General features: G+C 44.1%; 1 protein-coding gene across 1 annotated transcript; it reads right to left on the minus strand.

Moving 5' to 3' along the window:
- Nucleotides 1–849: 849 nt before the first annotated feature.
- ube2j1 (ubiquitin-conjugating enzyme E2, J1) lies at nucleotides 850–17,536 on the minus strand. Its single transcript, XM_080833728.1, has 8 exons — nucleotides 17,245–17,536; nucleotides 10,795–10,868; nucleotides 10,502–10,633; nucleotides 9,834–9,918; nucleotides 8,327–8,432; nucleotides 5,184–5,313; nucleotides 4,733–4,861; nucleotides 850–2,145 (listed from the first exon to the last, which is right to left on the minus strand). The coding sequence occupies exons 1-8, from the start codon at nucleotides 17,273–17,275 to the stop codon at nucleotides 1,837–1,839; spliced, it is 996 nt and encodes a 331-aa protein (XP_080689854.1). The 5' UTR covers nucleotides 17,276–17,536; the 3' UTR covers nucleotides 850–1,836.
- Between the last annotated feature and the right edge of the window lie 5,504 nt (nucleotides 17,537–23,040).

Genomic DNA, 23,040 nt, shown 5'->3' on the forward strand with positions numbered 1-23,040 from the left:
ACAGACCAACAAGGTTATGTTGCCTGTGCTTTAACATTGGTCCCCCCTCCTAAGCACCGCTGTTTTACAGCGCAAGACGCACTGTCTTGTAATCGTGTAACGCTTTAATACCATGGTTTCAGGCTCAATCAACATTCCAATCTGATCTACCTGCAAACCTGAGGACGCACAAGCCTCATCAATATGTTACAGGCTACTTTAGGAAGTTGAGATACTGGTCCATATCATTTCAGAAGCCTACTTACGTGCCATGCTTGTGTGGCTCCACTGCTCCAAGCCACCTTCTCAGTCTACTACTTTTGTGATTGCTGGCTTCTCCGACAATAATCAGGTAGAAAAGTAAAACCGCCAATTTTGGAAAACAAGTCATCGTGTAGTAACATTAACAGTCCTTCAAAAAGTGGCAGAACCCGATTAATCCATATATGCAATGGTTTGTGCATAGTAGTATGCGATCCTTCCAGGACATCCAGGCGTTTCCATGCGCATTGAGGAATTAAAGATCTGTTACGACTGATTTACTGGCAAAGATAGACTGCTAAGTTAGCTTTACTGTGAGACTAAACGCTGTCTGCCAGAGTTTCACTTGCTCTCACTTGCGTGCCGTCTGCAGTTGTGTAATCTCTGGATAGCGGGACTGCACTACAGGGAAACCTTTCCGATGGCACCAACTGACGTAGTGAATATGAGATTCGCTAGTTTCGAGGCACATTAAAGCAAATTAATAGAATAACTGCTAACATTATAATTTATAACTGATTTCACCACTTACTTAACATCAACATGCATGACCAATCAGCAATTATTAAAAAAAGATGATGTCCATTGTTGTCACTGCCCAGATAGGCTATTTATTTTCAGTCTGTTTTCTCCTTGAAGTTTTGAAGAAACTAGTAGTCACATAAGTCACATGCTATTTGCCACTGGCCACTCGTTTTTCAGCTGTAAAAGCATGTTGTGGTTGTTACACTCATAACCAAAATAAACCCGACTTAAAAACAGAAAAAAGAATAACACATAATTCCATCGTAAATTACCTTCCCCCCTATGACCATCCAAGAGGACCATTCTATTGAACAATTATTTTTTAATAATGGTCCATCTTGCTAAAACTTAATGTCTTACAGTACTGCAGTAATTGTTTTTTTAAACATACATGCCAATTAGCCTCACAAGTAGCGTAGAGCTTTGGACTGACTTTATGACGTAAATAATGTACTTAACCTAGGAGATACATAAATTGGTATATGCTGTTCCCAAGCAGCAAAAAACAATGCACAACATGTGAATTAAAATGTAAATTAACATCTGTGATTTGTAATTAAGTTCTAAACTAAGATGTCCATTTAAACAGTGACACAGAAAACCCCCAACGTTTTACATCACAATACATCAATAGCATAGACTTCATCCTTTGGTAGGGTACTTATGTTGCAGATATATTTATATAATAGGTTGCTGGTTTGCTTCCTGGTCTGATGTGGATGTAAAATATAATCTTCTACACGGTACTTGGACTTCTTAAAAACTCAATGTCTCCTCACAATTACTGCTGTGACTTCAAACTTCAGGAATGCAAAAGACGCCAACACTACGGAGAAAACATTCTGTGGTTACACAAAGAAGTCCCCCAGGCCTGCCACAGACTGCCCCATACAGGGCCGTGGCAGAAGACATCTTAACGTCTCTTAACTGGCAGGAACAGTCAGTCTGGCTGATACTTGGGCAGTGTCAGTTATACTGGGTTGAGTGACATGGGCCATGTATCTGTGCGTTTGTGTTTATTGTGTGTTTGTGTGTGTGTGTGTGTGTGTGTGTGTGTGTGTTCAAATGTCGTCACAGCTCATAGTCAAACTTATAGTCATTGGCCAGATAGACCCTACGGAAGATGAGTGCAGTGAGAGCCAGTGTGAGCAGCACGATCAGCACCACAGAGCCAGTGTGGCTGCCATCAGCGGGTGCCTGGGGGGCTGCAGGGAATGCTGGGAATGCGGGGCGACGGGGCGGCTGCTCCTGGCCCTGCTGCTGAGCACGGCGCTGACGGGGACTTAAGGAGCGGGAGCTGCTGTTGCTAGGGGCCACAGGTGGCACGAGGGTGGAGACAGGCACCTCCTCACCGCTGGCTGGACTCGACTCCTCCTCTATCTGTGGGACACACAAGGGACACTATTTAGTACTATACCTTTTCATTCCGCTTATGTCCAGTAAAACCTCCAGTCCCCAATAGTAGGCAGTCTCTTATAATCATACATCCTATTCAATAATACACATGCCTCTAATATACAGTGAGCTGGATAATAAAATATAATTTGGCTAATTTCACTCGTTATTAAGCAACATTGCCCTGACTCCTTTTACTAGTCTGTACTCAAAAGCGTAATGACGTCATTATAAACGGATGAGGGAAATGAAATGAATGTGTCTGGGCTATATATGTTTTGACTAAATTCTAAACATTCTACAGGTAATAAGTTAAAATTGTAAGTGTTTAACAGGGGTTTCTACTTTCCTAGTAAATGGGTATACAGCATGTTGTACTGAGAACAGCAAAAACATCATACATGTGGGATGATGTGACACCCAATCAAACAGAGACATAATCCTCCTGTAAACATCATACATGTGGGATGACGTGACGACCAATCAGAGACATACTCCTAATGTTAACATCATACATGTGAAATGATGTGACGCCCAATCAAACAGAGACATACTCTTCCTGTTAGCATCATACATGTGGGATGACGTGACGAGCAATCAGAGACATACTCCTCCTGTTAACATCATACATGTGGGATGACGTGACGACCAATCAGAGACATACTCCTCCTGTTAACATCATACATGTGGGATGACGCCCAATCAAACAGAGACACACTCTTCCTGTTAACATCATACATGTGGGATGACGACCAATCAAACGGATACATACTCTTCCTGTAAACATCAATAGAATTTTCTACAAAGTGTGCCGCTGTTGCACCTTTATCAGTTCAGAGCAGACAGGATATCATTCACTGCTGTCGTGAAATGACATTGAGATCATGATTCCCCTCCTCAGTCCACTTTCAGGAGGTACTCATCACTGCTGACCAAGGGCACCCAACAGGCTTCACCATTGTGGGGAAAACCTGCTCATCCACTCGGAATAATTCGGCCCTTGTCAAAGTGTCACCCCAGGCCTGTCTCCCACGTCCAGCATGTCAAATACGAAAACAGACTTTTTTGCTTACAGTCTACCCCCAGACCTTGACAAATGCTGTTCATAAAAGCTAATCAATGTTATTGGTTTCATCTGTGATTGACTGATGAGCCACAATATTATGACCAATGTTCCAAATGTGAAACCTATCAAAAGATTATAAAACCTTCTGTAGAATTGATGCAAATGTATTGCCTGTTACTTAAAAATGTAAAATAGAATATGTAGGGAGTCAATGGGGCCGTATCCTGTCAGTACACTATAATCCATTTCTAAAGACCAGCAGTTACTTCAGTGGCATGACTGCTTCAGCTAGCTCTGGCTGTGTTTTCACCAGAAGTTCTGAGAGAGCATCTGAGAACTCTCCACAAACCCTCTAGGTAGGAGACGGCAGATACAGGACACGGCATAAACAGCAGCATTCCACTTTGAACCATTCCACCGCCAAACTCCTAGATTCTAGCGAGCTGGAGAGTTTCTTCAAGCAGATAGGAACATGATGACTAAACATAGCAAGGGGAGCTGGCACTCTAATTACAGAAGGGCTGGAGGCAGCGGCAGTCTCACGGAGGCATGGCAGCGAGTAGGGGAAGTAGTAAATAACACCAAAATAAAGAAATGGAGAAGGCTGTAAGCCTGCTGGATCAGCGTCAGCTGGGGACAGAGGAGGGGCTGGCTCACTTGAGACCTTTCTTCAGCCCTTCACTGCACAGTCAGCATCTGATAGATGAGCTCACACGGTTGACACTCTTTGTCCTTATCTCCAGTTTTCAGAGAGAATGCTTGTGTGAATGGCTCTTGCTAGAAGGGAGCACAATTCTTACCCCCTCTGCAGTCTGCACAAAGCTGGAAGTCCCTCAGTTATATCACTCACTGTGGGCCAGCAGGAATACAATACAAGTCACTCCAGCTCGTCGTATACTGGCTGCATTGAGTGCAAAGAACATCAGTTGAGGCGTCTTAAAAGTCTGAAGTTCCGACTGATCCACAGGTCTGTCTCTGGCCATGGTCTGGCGCAATGCTGGCCCCTTCTGTCCTGCCTGTGTTTGAACCATTCAACGTGTTTGGCGCAAAAGACTGATGTGCTGGTGAAACAGAGGGCTGCCTATTACATAAGGCACTATGAGAGATGAGACAAATTATGGAGATAACAACAGCGCCATATTTTCCCCCTAATACCACCCCCTCGGGAACAGAGACCCCTGCAGTGCAGCTAAACTGCTAGAACAATTAACTCTGTTCTAATTTGATGGCACTTTTAAGAACAGCAGAGACCACTATGCACACACAGTTGTAGAGTTGTTCCATTGCGCCTGACTGCTCCAGCCACCTGCCAAATACTGTAGTGAATACCTAAGGTTATGTACTATTCAAAATATACCATGCCATATGTATCTCCATTTTCTTGCACTTGCTTCTCCCTGTGGGATTACTATATATAAAAAGCCAGGCTACGTGTGAGTGTGTCGTGTCTTCTCTTCTCTTCTCTTCTCTTCTCTCCTCTCCTCTCCTCTCTCCTCTTCTCCTTACCTCGGGGGTTTGTGGCGGCCCCACACTGGCCTGGCTGTCTGAAGGGGAGTCCCCCTCCTGGCTGTTGGAGGCAGCTTGGCTCTCAGCCCCACTGCTCTGCCCAGCTTTACTGGACAAGCTGGCTTCAGCCTGCAGGGACACACAACCCACTGCTGTCACCCACAATGTACTATGGCTCTTGTCAAGGGAGAGAATACAGATTACCCAGATACACAGTATGGTTTAATAGCTTTTCTGCACTGAGTGCATGCAAAGGGAAAGAAATAAAAAATATTCAGGAAAACATGCAGACATATTTAATCTGATTATGATGAATCGCAGAAGAGGTAGGATGGCTGGCACGTGAGGGGAGGAAAGGTCAGGGCGTGCTGAGTCAGTGAGTCTGAGTCCCTCATCTTGCACCGGAATGAACAGAGCCGGAGTCTGGGGATTTTGTGGGTTTTGGGTGTACCTTAAAGCTGATCTGCTGTGCGAGTTCTTTGGCTTCATGGTCCTCTGGGCGGGGGGTGCTGTTGGGGGACAGAGCCAGGAGGGCAGACTTCATGGTGCAGCCACACACCTCACAGCAGAAGTCCTGAGACCTGACAGGATGAAGACACAGACAAACAGGTGGCTTCGTTAAAACCAAACACATCATTTTCCGCCCATCCCCCAAAATTGTCTTTGTGACAGCCTGATGTTGCACCGCAACACTACCTACAAATAATAAATAATAATACATTTTATTTATAGGGCGACTTTCAAGAAACCCAAGGTCGCCTTACAACAGTGAATAATACAGTTAAACAATATTTTTTAAATGCACAAAGCAGAGCAGCAGCAGAGCAACAACTTCAGTTGGCAGGACCTTTACAGGTTATAGGCCTGCCTAACTAATGAGCGGATGTTAAATAGTCCAAGATTGATGTCACTGTTCAAATACGACAGTCCCAACCCCCAAACACTGGGCTGAAACTCAACCTGCCTGAATCTCATGCCAGATTCATAAACCACCATGCAGAATCTGTGCCATGGCAATTTAGACTCAGATTCATCCCCATGGTAGTGATTAGTGACAGTCCATTACAATAGTATGATTATCTGCTGTTTCAGATGACAGCAAAGGGAAATGAGGTAATATCCCAATGTATCCCAATGCTTGTGCTAACACTTGGTCTGTATGGGTGTCAATGCTACAAAAAGCTAAATGAACATCAAAGAAATATACCTTTGGTATATGGAAAATATAAACGAACATATTTTACAATGAAAAAACAAACAAACAGATTTGCCTTTGTCACTATATTGTAGCAAGGTATATGATGCTCAGTTCAAACAGATTTCAACTTGCTTTCACATGACTAATAACCTGAGTCGATCGTACACCTGCTTCGTTCTCAACAGAATGCCTAAACATGACTACTAAGAAAAAAAAATATTATATAGCTACCTGTCAGCCAAACTACAATACTGCGGGTTCACTTCTGATTCACATTTATGAATAAGAAAAGGGGCTAACATGATGGTATTTGCCCTTAACAACAGATTTCACAGTGTACAGTGTACTATTAATATGACCCACTATCTGTATTGGTATCAGTCTATCAGACTGAGATCCAGGTCTGACTCTATACATGCGTTCAGACTGATATGGCCTGACTGTGTGCGTTATTTGGTTCAGACTGAGATCCTGGCCTGACTCTGTGTGCGTTATTGGGTTCAGACTGAGATCCTGGCCTGACTCTGTGTGCGTTATTGGGTTCAGACTGAGATCCTGGCCTGACTGTGTGCGTTATTGGGTTCAGACTGAGATCCTGGCCTGACTGTGTGCGTTATTGGGTTCACACTGAGATCTTGCCCTGACTGTGTGCGTTATTGGGTGCTAGGTAGAGACTTTTAATGCTGAGCTCTCTATTGCCATGGCACTTGTTGTGGTGTAAGGCACACTGCTACATGCATAAGCTCACAGAGTGGATGACCCACGTTCAGGTAAGAGTTCAGGTATGACGCAAACCTCAAACCGCCTTCTGCTGTGTGCTGAGCTGAAACCGTGGTTACGTTCGGTCATAAAACAGTTGATCTGATCTATTTGGTTAGACTTGTGGTGAAGTTCTTTGCATTGCTGAGGCTTGGAGCCACAGTAGTAATTGAGCTAAGTCAACAAGCTTTTAAGAAGTTCAAGCACCATGTACAAAATAAGTTATATAATCTCTTACATCCACAGCAGACCAAACCAGTAACCTATTATACAAATCTTTTTGCTATTGATGAATTATAATGTCAAACTTTGGGGGGGTTCAATTTCACTGTTGACCCTGTTCCATAAAATTGAACATCAATATGTTGTAAAAAAGAATGTGTTGTGAGTTAAGTAACAATAACAGATATGAGGGAGCATTGTAGCAAACCTTAAAGAAACCGTTGTGAAGTGTTTTTTGGATCTTTCACACCAACCACACCACACACTGTCCACTTGTTCAGATTAGCTCTCCTCTTTTGAGAAATGTCATTCCTGTGGATTTGCCACTTGGGCACCCTTGAGCACTCCAAAGGCTTGCAGTGTGTGGCTGCCCGCCCGCCCGCCCGCCCAACATTTCAGCGCAACTTTGTTTCTGAACTGACAGAGAAGAACGTCAGAGTGAAAATATGGATTGGGTGTCGTGCAGCGCTCTGGCTGGGAGGCGCGCAGTGAGTGACAGCGCTCACAATTACCAGGAGCACAAAGGCACAGAGACGAGACTAAAAGCGAAGTGCTGTCTCAAGCACAGCCTTTGCGCTGGGAAAAAGGCACTTTTATACGGCAGATAAGTGAGGGTATATTTATAGAGAGGAGCGAGTTCCTTCTGTCACTTCCAATCTTCATGTGTTAATGAGAGTGGCAGTTGGTAAAGACCCCACATCCTTACGTGTTAATGGGTGAGGCATCACGCTTCTCCACAAGCTTCTATCTAATCAAGTCTTCAATCTACTCTCAAATACAAAGAAAACATGTGGTGACATGCAATTGTCAGTGACTTCCATTTTCAGTTAGTAATGAAGGTTTCCCAAAGGATCATCTGTGGGTCTGTTGGCTGTTGAATGACTCAGATGTGAAAGAGAAAGCACCACATCCCTGGTCTTACCACAGCCTCATCAACCTCTGCCAAATCTGACAAGCGGAAGACAAAGACTCATATCTTAGCGTGTGTCTGAATATAAATAATTCTACACACCAGGGCCAAACTGAAATTTGAACAGTTAATAAGAGAAAGTATACTGAACTTGAGAGCAATTTAATGTAATGCATTCTACAAAAAATACATTAACTGGGACTGGTTAGTTTGAAACACTGACTACACTGAAGTCCAGTCTTGTTTGTGGAGTGTTTAAAACAGACATGAGACATGAGGATAGAGCTAAAAGCCCTGGGAAAGGACCCACACATGACATTCCCAGATCATAAATAACTATTGGATGGACATGACAAAGGGAGTGAAAATCATTTCTACATGAGAGCTAAGCTTCTTCTTACTGCACCTCAGGCAGGGATCTCCCTGGCCTAACCTTGTGTAGATGTGCAAGCTGCTTTGAGAGGGGGGAGGGGAGAGTGAGGATATTAAAGCTGGAAAATCATACTTTTTGGCGAGGGCTCTCCTCTCCTCTGGGGTGTAATCAAGAGATCCTATTGCGCCCTCTCCTTTGGTTGGCATAAATCCGATTATAGCTATTAGCGCAGTCCGTACTGAAAGGGAGAGAAAAAGAAACAAAAACAATGATGACACAAGATGGATAAATACATAAACAAGAGCACAGGTTCACAAGTTCAGGCCCTCCAGCTGCAGAGGAGAATGGTGGCTAAATAACATGACTGATAGCATTTCTGTTTTCACTCCACTGTAAGCCATTTACATGCTTTTCCACCAGTCCCCAACATCCCCATCACTACCTGTCGAGACTCACACCTGATTTTTTAACACTTTGTCTAATGGGTCTCAGAAAAAAAGGATGAGGTACTTTGTTAATAAAAATAGCCCTATTAGTGTTTTTCCTCAGGGGTAAATAAACAAAGGGGGGTGTTTTGCAGGTAGTGAACATGCTCTGTCACATATTACCCTGGCATGAAATACAACATGAAACCTGATTGCTTTCTTCAGCTTAGCACAGTTTACAATAAATACTACTGTCAAATACTGTACATGTCACTGACGTAATTGATGTCTATGCACCCAAACATCAGAAATATGATTTAAATTCAAATTAGAAAAATTAAAAATGAACAACTGCCTAACGTCAAATAACAGCTACAATGGCAGTAGCACAATTTCTGCACGTAGAAAGTTAGGTAGATACACTGCTGTGTTTCACAGGTATACATAGCAGAGGATTATTTGTTGAAAACTATGGCTATGACTAAAGGCAGTGAGTAAATGTGAGAAATATGGCACTAAGACAGCCGCGACCGAGAGCTTCGGGGAGGGAATTAGACAGGCGTGCCCAAGCTCCATTTGGAGTGACACTTTGCTTATTGAGTTAGTTCTGCTGTGGAGTCCAGCTTTCATTCCCTTCCAGCTCTAAGCTCTCAAATTGGGGGAAAACACTGATAGAACAATCAGGCAAATATAAACGCTGAGGCAAATAACATTTGCATACTCCTTTCATTTAAATTCAAATGGGCCCTAATCCTTCCTGTGCGTCTCCATTCCCGCAAGGCAAAGAGTCAAGATACTAAGTATAGCATGAAAGCTGAAGTAGGAGAAGAAAAGAGGTGGTGTGTTTGTGTACATGTGCAGCTTAAAATGGATTCACTTGAAGATGTGAAGTGTTTGATAAATGCGGAGGACTATGGATGTACAGTACGCACAGTGGCTACAAGTTTCTTAAAAGCTGTGGATGGAATCTGAGAGACACACGTTGACTATGTATGGTGGGACTTGGTTGATGAATCTGAGAGGCACACGTTGACTATGTGTGGTGGGACTTGGTTGATGAATCTTAGAGACACACGTTGACTATGTGTGGTGGGACTTGGTTGATGAATCTGAGAGACACACGTTGACTACGTGCGGTGGGACTTGGTTGATGAATCGGAGAGAGACACACGTTGACTATGTGTGGTGAGACTTGGTTGTGAGGACATACGTACTGCTCCAGGAGGGCTGCCAGGTCTCGGGGTGATGGCCAGAGATGCTGAGGCAGATCTTCTTCCCCACCTCAAACCTGCCATTGGCCTGGAATGGAACAGAGTTTCAAGGTTTCTCCCAAAAAGTTCCACACAGCAGTCAGACACTGAGGGGTGCCACCAAAGAATATTTGCTCTCGTGATGACGGCACCTCCTCAGATCAAACTGAGCAGAACAAAGGAGGAAGCTCTAATGACAAACAATCTCTACAAAGACAGAATGGTAAAAAAAGGTGGGGGTTGATGTGAAAGGGGTGACAGACTCACTTTAATCACTACACCCTTGTGACATCAAAACATAAACCTAACATATCCTTGTAGGACACTTACATTTTAAAATGACTGATTTCACAAAGGAATGTGTATCATTGAGAAGCACTGATTGATGAAAAATTGAAAGTCCTCGATATGCCTTTCTCATACTGTATTTAAAAATGTCATTTAAACAGAAGACGTGTGAGGAAGGCTGGCTGGTGTCAAAGAATCTCGCTCTTAGCCCTTGATCTATGTGTGGTGTCATATCAAATTATGTTTCTGTGTCACATACTGTTCCTTGTCAGTGATGGGAAGATTAGCTGGAAGTCAGGGAATGGTTTCTTAATGAGAGGCAAACCTCTTTGACAGGATCTTACCGTGAGCAGTATGATGCTAGGGGGCTTCATGGGGTACTCCGGGGGCAGCACAATCCTACCATGATAGACTCCACCATCAAAGTCTGAGTCTGGTGGTCCTCGCACAGAGAAGTGCCACTCAAAGAGATTATCCTAGAGATGGGAGCAGTCAAGATCAGACGTTTCAGTGCACACACCTGGGCTCAAGTGGTCTCAAATGTTCTCTACTAGAGATTTCTTTTTCTCGCTGGAGAGGTGCTGACTTTCCTTAAGTCTGGGGAGAGGGTAACAGACGGCTCTATGCTCTACCTCACCTCTAGTGGCTGAGCGTGGTAATGCTCTGTAGGCTCTCGGAGTTCTGCCGCCTCCTTCATCAGTCGCTTCACAGCTGATTGATACAGAAGAGAAGACTGTTAGAGACAGGAGAGGAGAGGTGTGTGTGTGGATGTGCTGGTCAGTCACACCGGTATCCCTGGTAACCTCTCCATCCCTCCCCCACACCAATCATCAGCCTGACCACTGGAGCAAAACTTATGAGCCTGAAAGAGCACAGCAGCTGGTGAGTCAACATTAATGCAGACAGACAGAGCATGAAGCACTGGACAAAATACCATGTGCCACATGTGCCACATAGTCCACACACACACACACACACACACACACACACACACACACACACACACACACACACACACACACACACACACACACACACACACACACACACACACACACACACACACACACACACACACACACACACACACACACACACACACACACACACACACACAGAAACATCTTCATGCTCGTCAAATCTGTTTACAATGCAGCTGAAGAGTTCTGAATCATTGATTCTGTAATGGCCCAACTTAACATTATGACTGCTACCATCATCACAGCATGTCCATTAATCTAGAGAGAAGCAAAGCAATCATGTCACCCACGAGACAAACAGCTCTTAGCTGCAGTGGCTTAGGTGGCGCCCCCACCCTCCCCCCACCTCAGCTTTCACTTTTAAGATGCTAAGGTCAATTACTTCCCTTGGCAGTCTTAAGAATGGCACGTGATGGGCATCAGCAGAGAACATCTGTTTATCTTAACCCTTGGACATTAACAGAAACATCTTTAATCGGAGCAGATGCAGAGTGCCTCCACATGGCTGGGGGATCCCACACCCACCCAGCCAGCCACCCACTCCCTCCCTCTTCACCATACTTATGCTTCGGCTTCACACATGCTGTTCACCCCCTGCAGCTATGATGCAACGCTAGAGACTCTGTGCCATGCCTGGTGTTCAGGATGGTGTTCGACAGCCAGCCTCAACTGTGCCTGTCTCTGCGCTCTTAAAAGAGGAGTGCCTGTTTCACAGAACACCGGAAAGCAGAAGATCTTCACTCCCCAGTACTCTATTGAAGACTGAAATCATAATGTTCAAGGCTTTCAGACAAGAGAGGAGCTACTTTGTGGTGTGAACAGAATCCACCCAGCCAGCGCTCTCGTTTGCCACAGGACGCAGGAACCACTCAGCTGGAGGTTTGTCATGGAGCTGTCCCACTCCGTTCAAATTGGAAAATAATTGGAAAAAGTTTGAGCATGACAAACCCATTCCTGTAAGGAAAATTGCTTTGGAATCCAATTGTACAAATTCATACAGTGCAAAAAAGAGAATGAGTCCGCTTATTTTTCTAAGAGTAAGAGAGAGAGAGAAAAGAAAGACCCTCAGATGTCAGACACACACACAAACACGCAAACACACAAACACACACACACACGTTTCTCAGCAGGGCACGTGTTCCATCAGCCTGTGCCCGAGGCTGGACATTGTGCTGAAGTGGAGATCTGTGATTGTGGAGTCAAGAGTGTGAAATCACAACCAGCTGTGGAGGAGAGCAAAGACGAGCTCTGTGATGACCTCTGTGATGACAGAGTGAATTCAAAGCTGCGGGAGAGCAGGATCATTTCAGGGAATTGAATTGCAGGAATCTGAATCTCAAACTCTCTCCACTCCAATCATGACCTACAATAAAGGCAGCTGCCTGATGAAGAGGGTGCAGAAAGCACACGTATGCCTTCTAGCCCTGCATGGGGCTGCATATGGAGCAGATGAATGTGATTAACTGTTAATTAGTCGGGGACTGCTCCCTGTACCAGACCCAGCACAACTCATTTGATAGCTGGAGGGGGAAAAGACGGTGAGAAGACTTTCATGTTGTGGCATGTAGGCCTATCAGAGAGTGTTGGGTAGAAGTGTTAATGTTTTGCCAATGATTAATCACAAACTGACCTACAAAACACAGAATATAGGGCTAAATTGGGCATTATACGCTAAGGCCATAAATGTTAACCATTATATTTACCGACTACTAGACTATTTTTGCTTTTTGTTCTTGTAAGGACTCATAGCCTACATCCTTTGCAGTAGTTTGCTTTGCAGCAGGCAACATTAATCAGACAATAACCATTAAGAGATTGTTGAACTATTTTCCCGTCACGATCATGTTCTCATGTCACTGACTGTACAATTTATAGTACATGTTCATCCCCATTGTAATGTCACCATGTTTACAAGTTTCTTACAGCTATTCCAAAAAAAATGGAAAAACAATACAAAATGCAGTGCACAATCTGTTCACAGTGGGCAGAGTTTTCCTTTAATAGCACATTTTCCTCAGACAGCAAACATTTCAGCCCGTTGTAAAAAGTACCAGAGCTCAAAATAGCTTATGGAACAGGATTCAGCCGTCACCTTGGATTGTCACAAGATCATCAGAACTGCCTTACAACCAACATTTAGCCAGATGATTTGTCTGCATTGGCAGAGAGAGCTAGCGTGCAGCATTCATAACAGCTTCGCATCGCTTGCTAGGGGGGAACATTCACATCTATTTGAACAGTGGATAAGACTGAGTGGCAGTCCTGCTATTACTCAACCGAAAACACAACTCATCTGAAGCCGCTAATACTTCAGCAGCTGTGTGTCTGTGTTTGTTTCACATTACATAACAGGTTTCAGAAGCTGAGAAACAGAGTAACAGGTGTGTGTGTGTGTGTATAATAGTGGCTCAGCCTTAAGCACTGCAATAAAAATATATACACCAAACTAAATCTAAATAGATTAGACAGATAGATTAGATTAGACAGGGTATGCTGCTAGTACCAAACATAAATAATCTAGGCTATTTAAGGTAGGCTGATTTCTCCCCAAACGGTAGATTTTAACAGGGGCTGCGGCAGGGGGGGTGAAGTGGTCGTAGGCGGCAGTCTGAGGGTGAGCATAGTTTACCCTATTCTGTTATACTTGATTGATCACGGCAGGAGAGAGACATGTGCACCCTAAAGCCCAACAGGGAAAGTCTCTGTGTGTGTGTGTGTGTGTGTGTGTGTGTGTATCCTCAGGGAGTCAGACAGGTTTCCCTTCCACAGGCATTCAGTTGCTGAAATTGGAATGGGAATCCTCTTACTTGCTGAAAGAGGAATGGGATGACACCCAGTGGTGGGTGGGTGTGACAGACCAAGCCAAACAGAGGGAGATATGGGAGAAGGCAACAGAAGACGAAGGATGCCCTGCAGTCTGTAATGTCCAGAGCGTACAGCCTGTACAGGCACCTAAGAGGCACAAGTGAAGCTTACATCTGTACGGGCACCTAAGATGGACAAGTGAAGCTTACAGTCTGTACGGGCACCTAAGAGGGACAAGTGAAGCTTACAGTCTGTACGGGCACCTAAGAGGGACAAGTGAAGTGTGTAATAATCTGCCCTGGTGGCCTTTAGAGAGCATCACTGTCCAAACTGGGCCACAACTTCCCAGCAGGCTCTTCAAGCCAGGGGCGTTTGAGTTAGCACCAGATGAGCTGTTTAGATTCTCTCTCTCCCTCCCTCCCTCTCTCTCTCTCTCTCTTTCATACACACACAAACACATATGCACACCAGCAAAGAAACAACACTGTTGAGGTGGGCTGGAAAAACAAACATAAAAGTCCCTTGAGTGTGATTACAGGAGTGTAATGTTTGAGTTTCCCTGGCTTAAAAAAGATAAAAGTGGGACTGTCCTGATCCTGGAGCAGAAATCTCTCGGTGAGGACCTGTTCATACACACACTGTATGCAAAAACATCAATACCTTATGCAAGACACCAGGGGATGAACTTAAAAGACTCTGTCACTGACACTGAGCCTTCGTCACAAGCTCCTTGGCCTGTCATTCACCCACCGTGTGAAGTTTAATGAGCAGGGGGAGTCAGGTTTATGCTTTGATCAGGGAGTTTTGGTGAGAGTGACAGCCTGCCACAAAGCTCCACCATCTCTGAATAGAGATCTAAAATCCACCCACATAAAGCCCAAACCTGCGAATGAGGGGTTTCCACACACACAGGAGAATACCTTACATTTGTATGCTCTTCTCTGTGGTTAGCCTAACACATGCCCAGGTTCTCTTTACTCACTTTTTCCCTATTTTGCTTGTCAAAATCAGTTAAGAGAATCCATAGGAAGCTTGTCATCTACAGCAAGCTTGTTCTGGGATGCCATGGGTCAAGATCTGCGCTTGTCTCTTCTGGCATGATGAAGCCTCTGTGATTGTACAGTGATGCTCCAGGACATAAAGCCATGCCTAAGCTCTCCATGTACATAATGCAGTGTGACCTTCCCTGCATGGAACCCCTTGAAGCTTACGCTCCATATCGCTCAATTGGTCCTTATGTAACATGAATTTACAACAGGTGTGTTCACCACCTCGCTTCACTAGATTCAAAACGTTTCCATGCTCTGTCTGCATGAACAAGTCTACTTTCAATATATATATAAAAAAAAATATATAGAAAAAAATATTGCTTTGCACACAAACATCAAAGATTGAACACAAGGCATGCTGTAGCAGCATATTAAACTTGAAAATCAATTTGTATAAACGTGGTTATAAAGTTGTTTAACTGTCTGGTTATATTAACAATGAATGCAGGTGGGAGTAGCCTATGCTTACATTTGTCTTCAAGCAACTATGAATGATTGAGTGATATGGGTCAATGACATGACATGCATATGTTTGTGTCCAGGCGGCAGGCGCATCAATTTCTTTTAAAATAGTTTGAATCAATACATGTATCACTATTCTCTAAAACCTATTTAGTTTGAATACATTTTCAGTAAATTATATAAAAACGTATTATATTATTTATGTTTTGTCATCTCAAACCCCCAAATGAAAGGTGGCGCAACCGTCCGTAAAAATGAACAGACTAAGAAAAGTATTAAAAATGGCCTTTTAAATGGGCAGGTCTGTTACAGCCGGTGACAGCCAGGGAAGAAGTTAGGGAAATGTTATGATTATTCAACACAAACTAATGCCAAGTCACAATAGACTGTTGTTGTACTCAAAAGTTTGATCTTAACAATAGGCCATGGAGACGATGCAAAAAGGCAGACATTCTAGATTCTAGAAGAAGATCAAGGGGACATCTAAGACTTGTGACTCCCTTGTGAACATGCATCTAAATGTTCCACAAAAAAGTAGACATGATTAAGAGCGACAGGACAAGCCTCCTCTCCCTGACGGGCACCAACACTCCAGGTGAGTGAGGCCTTGTGGGAAAGTGTTACAATCATTCAAACTAATTCATCTTATGCAATGCTTTTCATCGTATTGCGGAGGTGGCTGAGAGTTCATCCGGTGAGTTGTGAGATGTTATTATGCAAGTGACAGACTGCCCTAGACAACATGAGCCACAGCATCCACAGAGCCAAAGTTGGTGCTCTTCTTCCCTGTCTTGTGTAAACAACAATCTCTTTGTCTGGATCAACAAAAGGCTTCACCCAAGATTATATGATGTCCCTGAATGGATGAATCATGGCAAAAAGTAACACTTGTCTCCACCTTGACTGACGTGTTTCAATAAAATGGATTGCTTCAGTTAATTTTACTCCAAAAGATTTCTAAAAGCTCAGCTGACCTAACTGCACATCATTACTTTCTAACATCCTTTTTCTAAATATAAAAAAATTGGCCTACTTTTTTGTATTTTAGGTAGTGTGACGGTGGAACTGGGGCAATCAGAATAAATCTAAAATATCTAAAATAAAATAAGCACGATACAAGTTTTGTTTCTCCATACAACCATAGACTAGTTCTATGTGTCAGACTTCTCTGCATGTGGGAAAAAATGAAAGAATATGGAGATAAACACATCTGGCCTGAATCTAAAGGAAGTATTTCGTAAAATAGCCTTCCAATAGGTGGTTTGGACACAAAATAACATTTCCTCTTTACAGGCTTTCCAAACGGCAAAAACTAAGCAGCATGCATTGCACAAGTCAATGAATACATAAAGGCTCCTGAGGGATCATATAATTTGGTTCAATCACAACCATCGCCTTTCAGTCAGAATGTAGAGCCTACAGACAAACGAGTAACCAACCTTCTGAAGCAGTGTCATAACTTTATCAGCTAGCTAGCCAACCGACCAGCTAAACTACTCCGACTTTCATGAGCTAAATTACGAATGTACAGCAAAACACACAACAACGCAACACTGACACCTATTTTACCCAATGCTTATGACAGTCCGGTCGTGACAGTCTCTGTCCAATACTACGACTGGACAAATAAACAAATAAACAGTTCGCTAGCTTACAGTAGCTAGCAACAACAGCTTAGGCTACTTCTTCCCAGCCAACCAGCTGGTTAGCTGGCTAACAGCCCCTTGTTAAAGGCAGCTACAATAGCCACGAGAATACACTCCCTTATAATTGTAAAACGTTACAACCTACCTGGGCTTTTCAGATTGTATTTACTCTCCATCCCGTTGACCCAACTACTGTTTAGCTAGATCAAACGAAGCTAATTGACAGTTGCTGATATGTGATGGTCCTGTGATGGTACGATAGTCTTTGTGTCAGTTTTTTTTTTTCTTTCCGATTAGCCTGCAACTTTAAAAACATCCGGAGCAATGTACTGGTGGATAAAGAAAAATACTGATAATGAAATAAAATCAATTTAGTTTTGAAACAAGGTGTCTGTCATGACACTTTCTAAATCCTGACGTGGCAGAAGTTTCCCCTAGTTTCTTTCCCTAGCCAGCTACAGAGATGTCACATGAAAAACGAAAACAGGAAGTAGCTATACGTAAGCAATAATTAGAATGACAAAACTTTATTGAGCAGCAGTCTGGAAAAACTTTGCCCATAGGTCTGTAGATTTTATTTAATTTCGAAAAATAACTACGTAGTAAGGTGAAGTATAACAACGTTTGAAATATAATATTATACTTCTTATGGGCTTCGCCCGCCAACTGCTCCGCAACTGCCAATCATCTTGCTGAACTGCAGACAATTGGCATGTCCCGCCTCTATTAACCCTTCAATCAGCTCCCTTAAAAAAAAAAATCAGTTTTGTGAAGAAGGCATTTAGGACATAAACAAAGATGAGAAAAACGGGAGTTCCATGACGCTTACCTTGCTGCCCCGGTGAGAAGATGTGACACTTACCATAGATGGATTCTTGGGGACTTCCATCTGCAATGACTTCATCTGCCTGGGGGCTTGTCATGCTATAGGGTTAGGAATGTGAACCATATGTAGCTCTCCCTGTCCTAGTCAAGAGTTTAGCATTTCGATGGAAAAGTGCAGCTGGACCTTCCTGCTGCTGCAAATTGTGTAAAATATGCTCTCTGAATGCTGTAACACCTATCACATTAATATGATGGGGAAAAAATGGATGTTGTGCCGATAACGTGTTCTTGAATGTTTGTTCAGTACCATTGTTTTTGAAGTGCAGCTGGAGTAGATCCTCAGTGATGCACTGGAGTAAGAGGACGATGCACTGCAGCTCAACAGTCCTTTCCCTGGGTCTGCACCGTCTCAATGGGAGATGCCAGAATTGAAGGGACCTCTACCCGGCTGTCATGGAGAGGGCTGCGATACTCTTCAAGGATGAAGCTGCCAGAATCTACCCCACTGGCCACTTTCGGCACCGTCACCAGAGCCCACCTTCAACACCGTGTGTGGTGACTCTGGCCCCTCCTGTGTTCCAGGAATTAGTACAAAGCTCCTGGAAAGCCGTTGTGAAAACTTCCCTTCCAGCAGCTCCCTTCTTGCCCTGCACAGCCGTTGCAGACTGGCCAGAGGAATTAATCAGTGGCACGCCTCCAGTAAATACAGCACTTGTCACGCAGCTGAAGCTGAAGTATACAAACCTTTGATCCTTGTGACTTCTTCAACCCGAGTGTGAGCAGGAGGTGAAACTGATGGATAGGCTGTTTGTGATAGTTGTGCTCAAAGCTCAGCAGCACTGAACATTGTGGGCATGAGTGGAAATGCACTGGCGGAGCACACTGGTTGAGAGGAGGATGTGGCTCGGGAGTACACACATGGACTCGGCGGTGTTCTACTGAGGGAAGCACAGAGAGCACAGATTCGCTGCATGAAATGTGGCTCTGTCAGATGGGCTGAAGGAGCATCAGAAGGCGCCATTCTTCAACACGCAAGAAACCAACCTTGAACCCAGATGACCCACTGATGGGATGAGTTGCACCTCAATGGTGAGAAGATGGATGATTGCCTACATAATGGCAGCATCAGCAGTGTCTACCCAGCCTCCAGTGCCTAATCCAGCACTTACAAGGCCTGGACGGCAGGATGAGAAGGAGATTTGAGCTTTGAGAACTCTTGTTGTTGCCAATGTTGGTGTGTGGGGATGTGGGTGTTTTTGTTCGTGTGTGTCGTGTCTCTAAAACGGCAGACAATAGGATCTATTGATTTGACTCACTTACGTATCCCACGCTCTTCAACTGTCTCTCTCTGTTGAGTCGATTGGGTTTGTATCTTTATATAATAAGCTTAACGCTCAGCATCATCAGTGCATGAATGAGAACGCAGAAGAGTAAAGTGGGTTACACATATCAGGAGAATTCTCTACATCTTTTTCCCAGAGGGCGCCCATTGGGCTTGTTTAGGGGATTTCCCCATGGCCTTGGAGGTGGTGAGGGCCTGGCCCAATTTTTTCAGGATTCAAAATGTCAAAATATCTTTTTGACCGGTCTCCGCTGGCAGGCAGTGTTGCTGGGTCTTCCACCCAGGGGTATTTGGCATGCCAGTGTGGTTTCTCACTGTGGCGATCTCCGGTGGTGTATGTCAGTCCACTCTTTATTTGCTCCAGTTCTCGCTCCTCTGAGATTGACATCTCCTTCCCTCCAGGTTGGCAATTTCCACACCTGCAGCCGCCGCACCTGGGCTCGCACGCGGCCCCGATGCTGTCCCACTTCCACCAGTTCATGAAGTCTCGACTGGCAGAAGATGTAGTGGCTTGGGCAAGTTGAGGTGGCTGCACTTGGCCATGGGTGATCTCTCTGTACCCTACAGCTGCTGTGCGCATGGAGCGAGCAAAATGGGTTCTGGACCAGTGGGCAGTGATTTTGACTTCCTCCAAGAGGTCTGGATGAGAGCCGCCCACTGTTTTCCCGAGGGGGCCATCCCACAGGACAAGGTCACCGATGGAGCGCACCTTTTGAGGGACGAGTCGCCCTTCTTTGTGGCTGATGAGCAGGTCGATCTTGGTGGGACGGACCAGTTCATGGAGAGGGACGTAGGGGAATAGTTTCTGCAGAGTCTTGGGTGGCAAATGACGACTGACCTGTCCAGCCTGTAGCACACGAGCTGGTGGGATCTGAGGGTTCCTTTTGAAGTTGAGACCCGGATCTTCAGGAGGTAGCGCTTGGTCTCCACTGTCACCTGCATCCCACCGACTCCATGGACTATGAGCGCCACATCCTCACTCCTCAAATTCAGCTCACCAGCAGCTTCATGAGTTATGTAATTTGTGTCAGACGCCAAGTCTATTAACGTCCCAATCTTTTGGCCAGTGTTTGCGGTGACTTCCAGGATCATCATGATGACAGGGAACTCCTCAAGGCCATTTTCTGCCAGCACACTCCTCCCTGGCACTGCAGAACTGAGCGTCTTGGCGACAGAGTTGCAGAACGCGTTCCGACATCGTTGAGCTAGGTCGGGGGCCAGGCTCTTCAGGAACTCTTCTTGGGCCTCTGTGCCCTTTTTCCCTCCACCTTGTGCTGGGCTGGGCTTTGGCCGCCGTGGCCCATCGCCTTGGCTTCCAGCTTTGGGACAGAGGTAGAAGTGATGGCCCAGGCCTTGAGCACCCTTACACCCCTCGTTCTTGCACAGGAAGGTGGTCTTGCACTCTGCGTAAATGTCGTGGACCTCGAGACACCTCCCACATGCGCCGATCAGGTACTTTGAGAGTTTTGAATTTTTTGCAGTAGTACAGCTTTTTTCTGTGGCCCCTCTCTCCACAGACAACGCAGGGTGCTTGGGTGCTTTGGGAGTTGGTGGTCTTTGTGTGCGCATGCCTTTGTGGGACTCTAATGTCTCTTCTGCTGGGTTCATCGTCCTTCAGTTGGACTAGCTGCTCATAAATCTTCTCCTGACTTCTCAGAAACGAGAGTCAATATTACATCACCTGGGCTGTCTTTGGCGCTCGGTCACTTTTTGCCATGACAGTGCCACTGGGCCTCCTTCACAGGCGTCCCCTGCTAATGTGGATCTGGTGGCTGCAGCTGAATCCACGGCATCAGAAGAGTTGCATGGTGTTGCTGCCTCAGTCTGTGAGACCGACCGTCAAATGTGGCAAACCTACTCCAGGGGGTTCCCCTGAGCCAACGCTCAGCATGGATCGAGGTGTCACAGACACCAGGCTTGAGGGTTAGGGTGGAGTTGTCAGGAAAGAAAGATAGATAGATTTGGTCAGTGAGGCCATGTGCACCAAACGCGGGCATAAACGCTTTGGACGTGTGTTGACGTCACCGTTGGCACGCACAATGACCAATCCATCAACCATACCAGCCCCTTTATTTATGTGCCCTACTAAATATGTTTCACCTGATTAAAGCCATCACTATATCTTAATCATCATCATATCATCATCACACTGCAAAAAAATCAGGTTTTAAAAATAAGGGGAAAAAAGTAATAAAAGGGGGGATATATTACTATTATTAAAATGATCTGCCAACAGAACACGAAAACTTTACTTAAAAAAATAAAACGAGTGTATTTGTCTTGATTCTGACTCTGAAAAAGCAGTTTTATACTTTGTACAAACTAGCTTCAACCATTAACTTGCTCAGAACCAGTAATAAAATCTCAGTAAAAAGTTATAATAACGTACAGTATTAAGATAATTCAGGACTGAAACACTTGAAACAAGTGAAATACTCTAACATAAGAAAATGCCTGGTCAGAAGAAATATCTTGTCAGACAAAAAACAGGTATATATTCCCTTGATTTAAGATATTTAATCTTACTAAGATTTAAATTTTTGCAGTACATACTGTATATCTAAATCATCCTAATCATCAATGATTGCACCATTCTATTTCCATTCCAATGACACAGTATACATGAACACAGGACCGTCTACCTATAATTGATTGCATCACCAAATTGCACCCCTCTATGTCTTTGATGTATCCTTCTGATCAGCTGAAATAGTAAGTAGCCTTAAAGTAGCATAACGGATTAATTGCTAATCGCTTACTATATGCTAGCGGCTAAAACTAACGAAATCTCTTGAAATGTTGATTATGGCAAACTAGTTAGTCAACAACTGTCCTAACACAGTCAAACATCAAGCAAGAGCAACACAAGACAAATCAAGAAGGCAAATAAGCTACTTACTAGTTTGGCAGACAGTAGAAACCGGGCGGCTTCAGGCAAACCTACATTTAGCAGTAATATGCCTACGGACCCTGGTATGGCACGGAGGCGATTCTCCACATTAAAAGTCATTGCAGCGCCCCAATTTTTTCAAAGCTGTTATTTTAAGGTAAAACTGCTTATCCTAACCCTAATCCTGATATACAATTGTTGCATAATGTTAATTTAAGGTAAAAATGTCTTCCTAGATAAAAACATGGCACTGTATTTTCCATCAAGCTCTAATTTCAGTTTATAAGGCCACAGCAAAGTGATCCTGCACGATGATTAGTTTAATGTAGGCCCACAGTACAGTTTACAGGGTTCTTTAGGATATGCTACAAGGATAGGTGAAAGAGGTAGCTAGAAGAATGTAGATTTCAAATCTAGGCCTTCATTTTGTTTCTGTCTCCTGAGTATTTCTGTTTAATAAGGTCAAGAATAGAATACTGGTTAATAGGCCTACAATTGCACAATCAATACAAATATAACAAATCTAATAAAGAACCTGTTGTAAAATGATGGATGGCACTGATATATGACAGATCCTACTGTAGCAGTACACATCTTGATCCACTGTGCACAAACTTGGCCAAGTAGCTGTTTGTTTTGTTTAACCGGTTGTAGGCCTATGTGCAAAAATTAATGATGAATAGGCTAATCTGCAGGCTAATTTGTATCCATGGGGGGATGTCTATTGATGTCCCTGCTAGTAATTATTCATGGGTTTCATCATTTTCTTTTAATTATTTCTTCATTATGTATTCATATATACAGAGATTCAAGCACCTACAGTACATATTCCCTTTAACCAAGGCCAATTTGGACACATTTCAATTTGTTAAAGTTTTTTCAAA

The sequence above is a fragment of the Sprattus sprattus genome (genome assembly GCF_963457725.1).
Source record: "Sprattus sprattus genome assembly, chromosome: 2".
NCBI classification, from domain to species: domain Eukaryota; kingdom Metazoa; phylum Chordata; class Actinopteri; order Clupeiformes; family Clupeidae; genus Sprattus; species Sprattus sprattus.

Excerpts from the sequence above, each read along its gene's own strand:
- ube2j1 (XM_080833728.1), bottom strand. The coding sequence starts at position 17,275 with ATGGAGAGTAAATACAATCTGAAAAGCCCAG. Across the intron at positions 10,869-17,244 it reads ATACAATCTGAAAAGCCCAG|CTGTGAAGCGACTGATGAAG; the intron begins GTAGGTTGTAAC and ends TGTATCAATCAG. Across the intron at positions 5,314-8,326 it reads AGGAGAGCCCTCGCCAAAAA|GTCTCAGGACTTCTGCTGTG; the intron begins GTATGATTTTCC and ends TCATCCTGTCAG.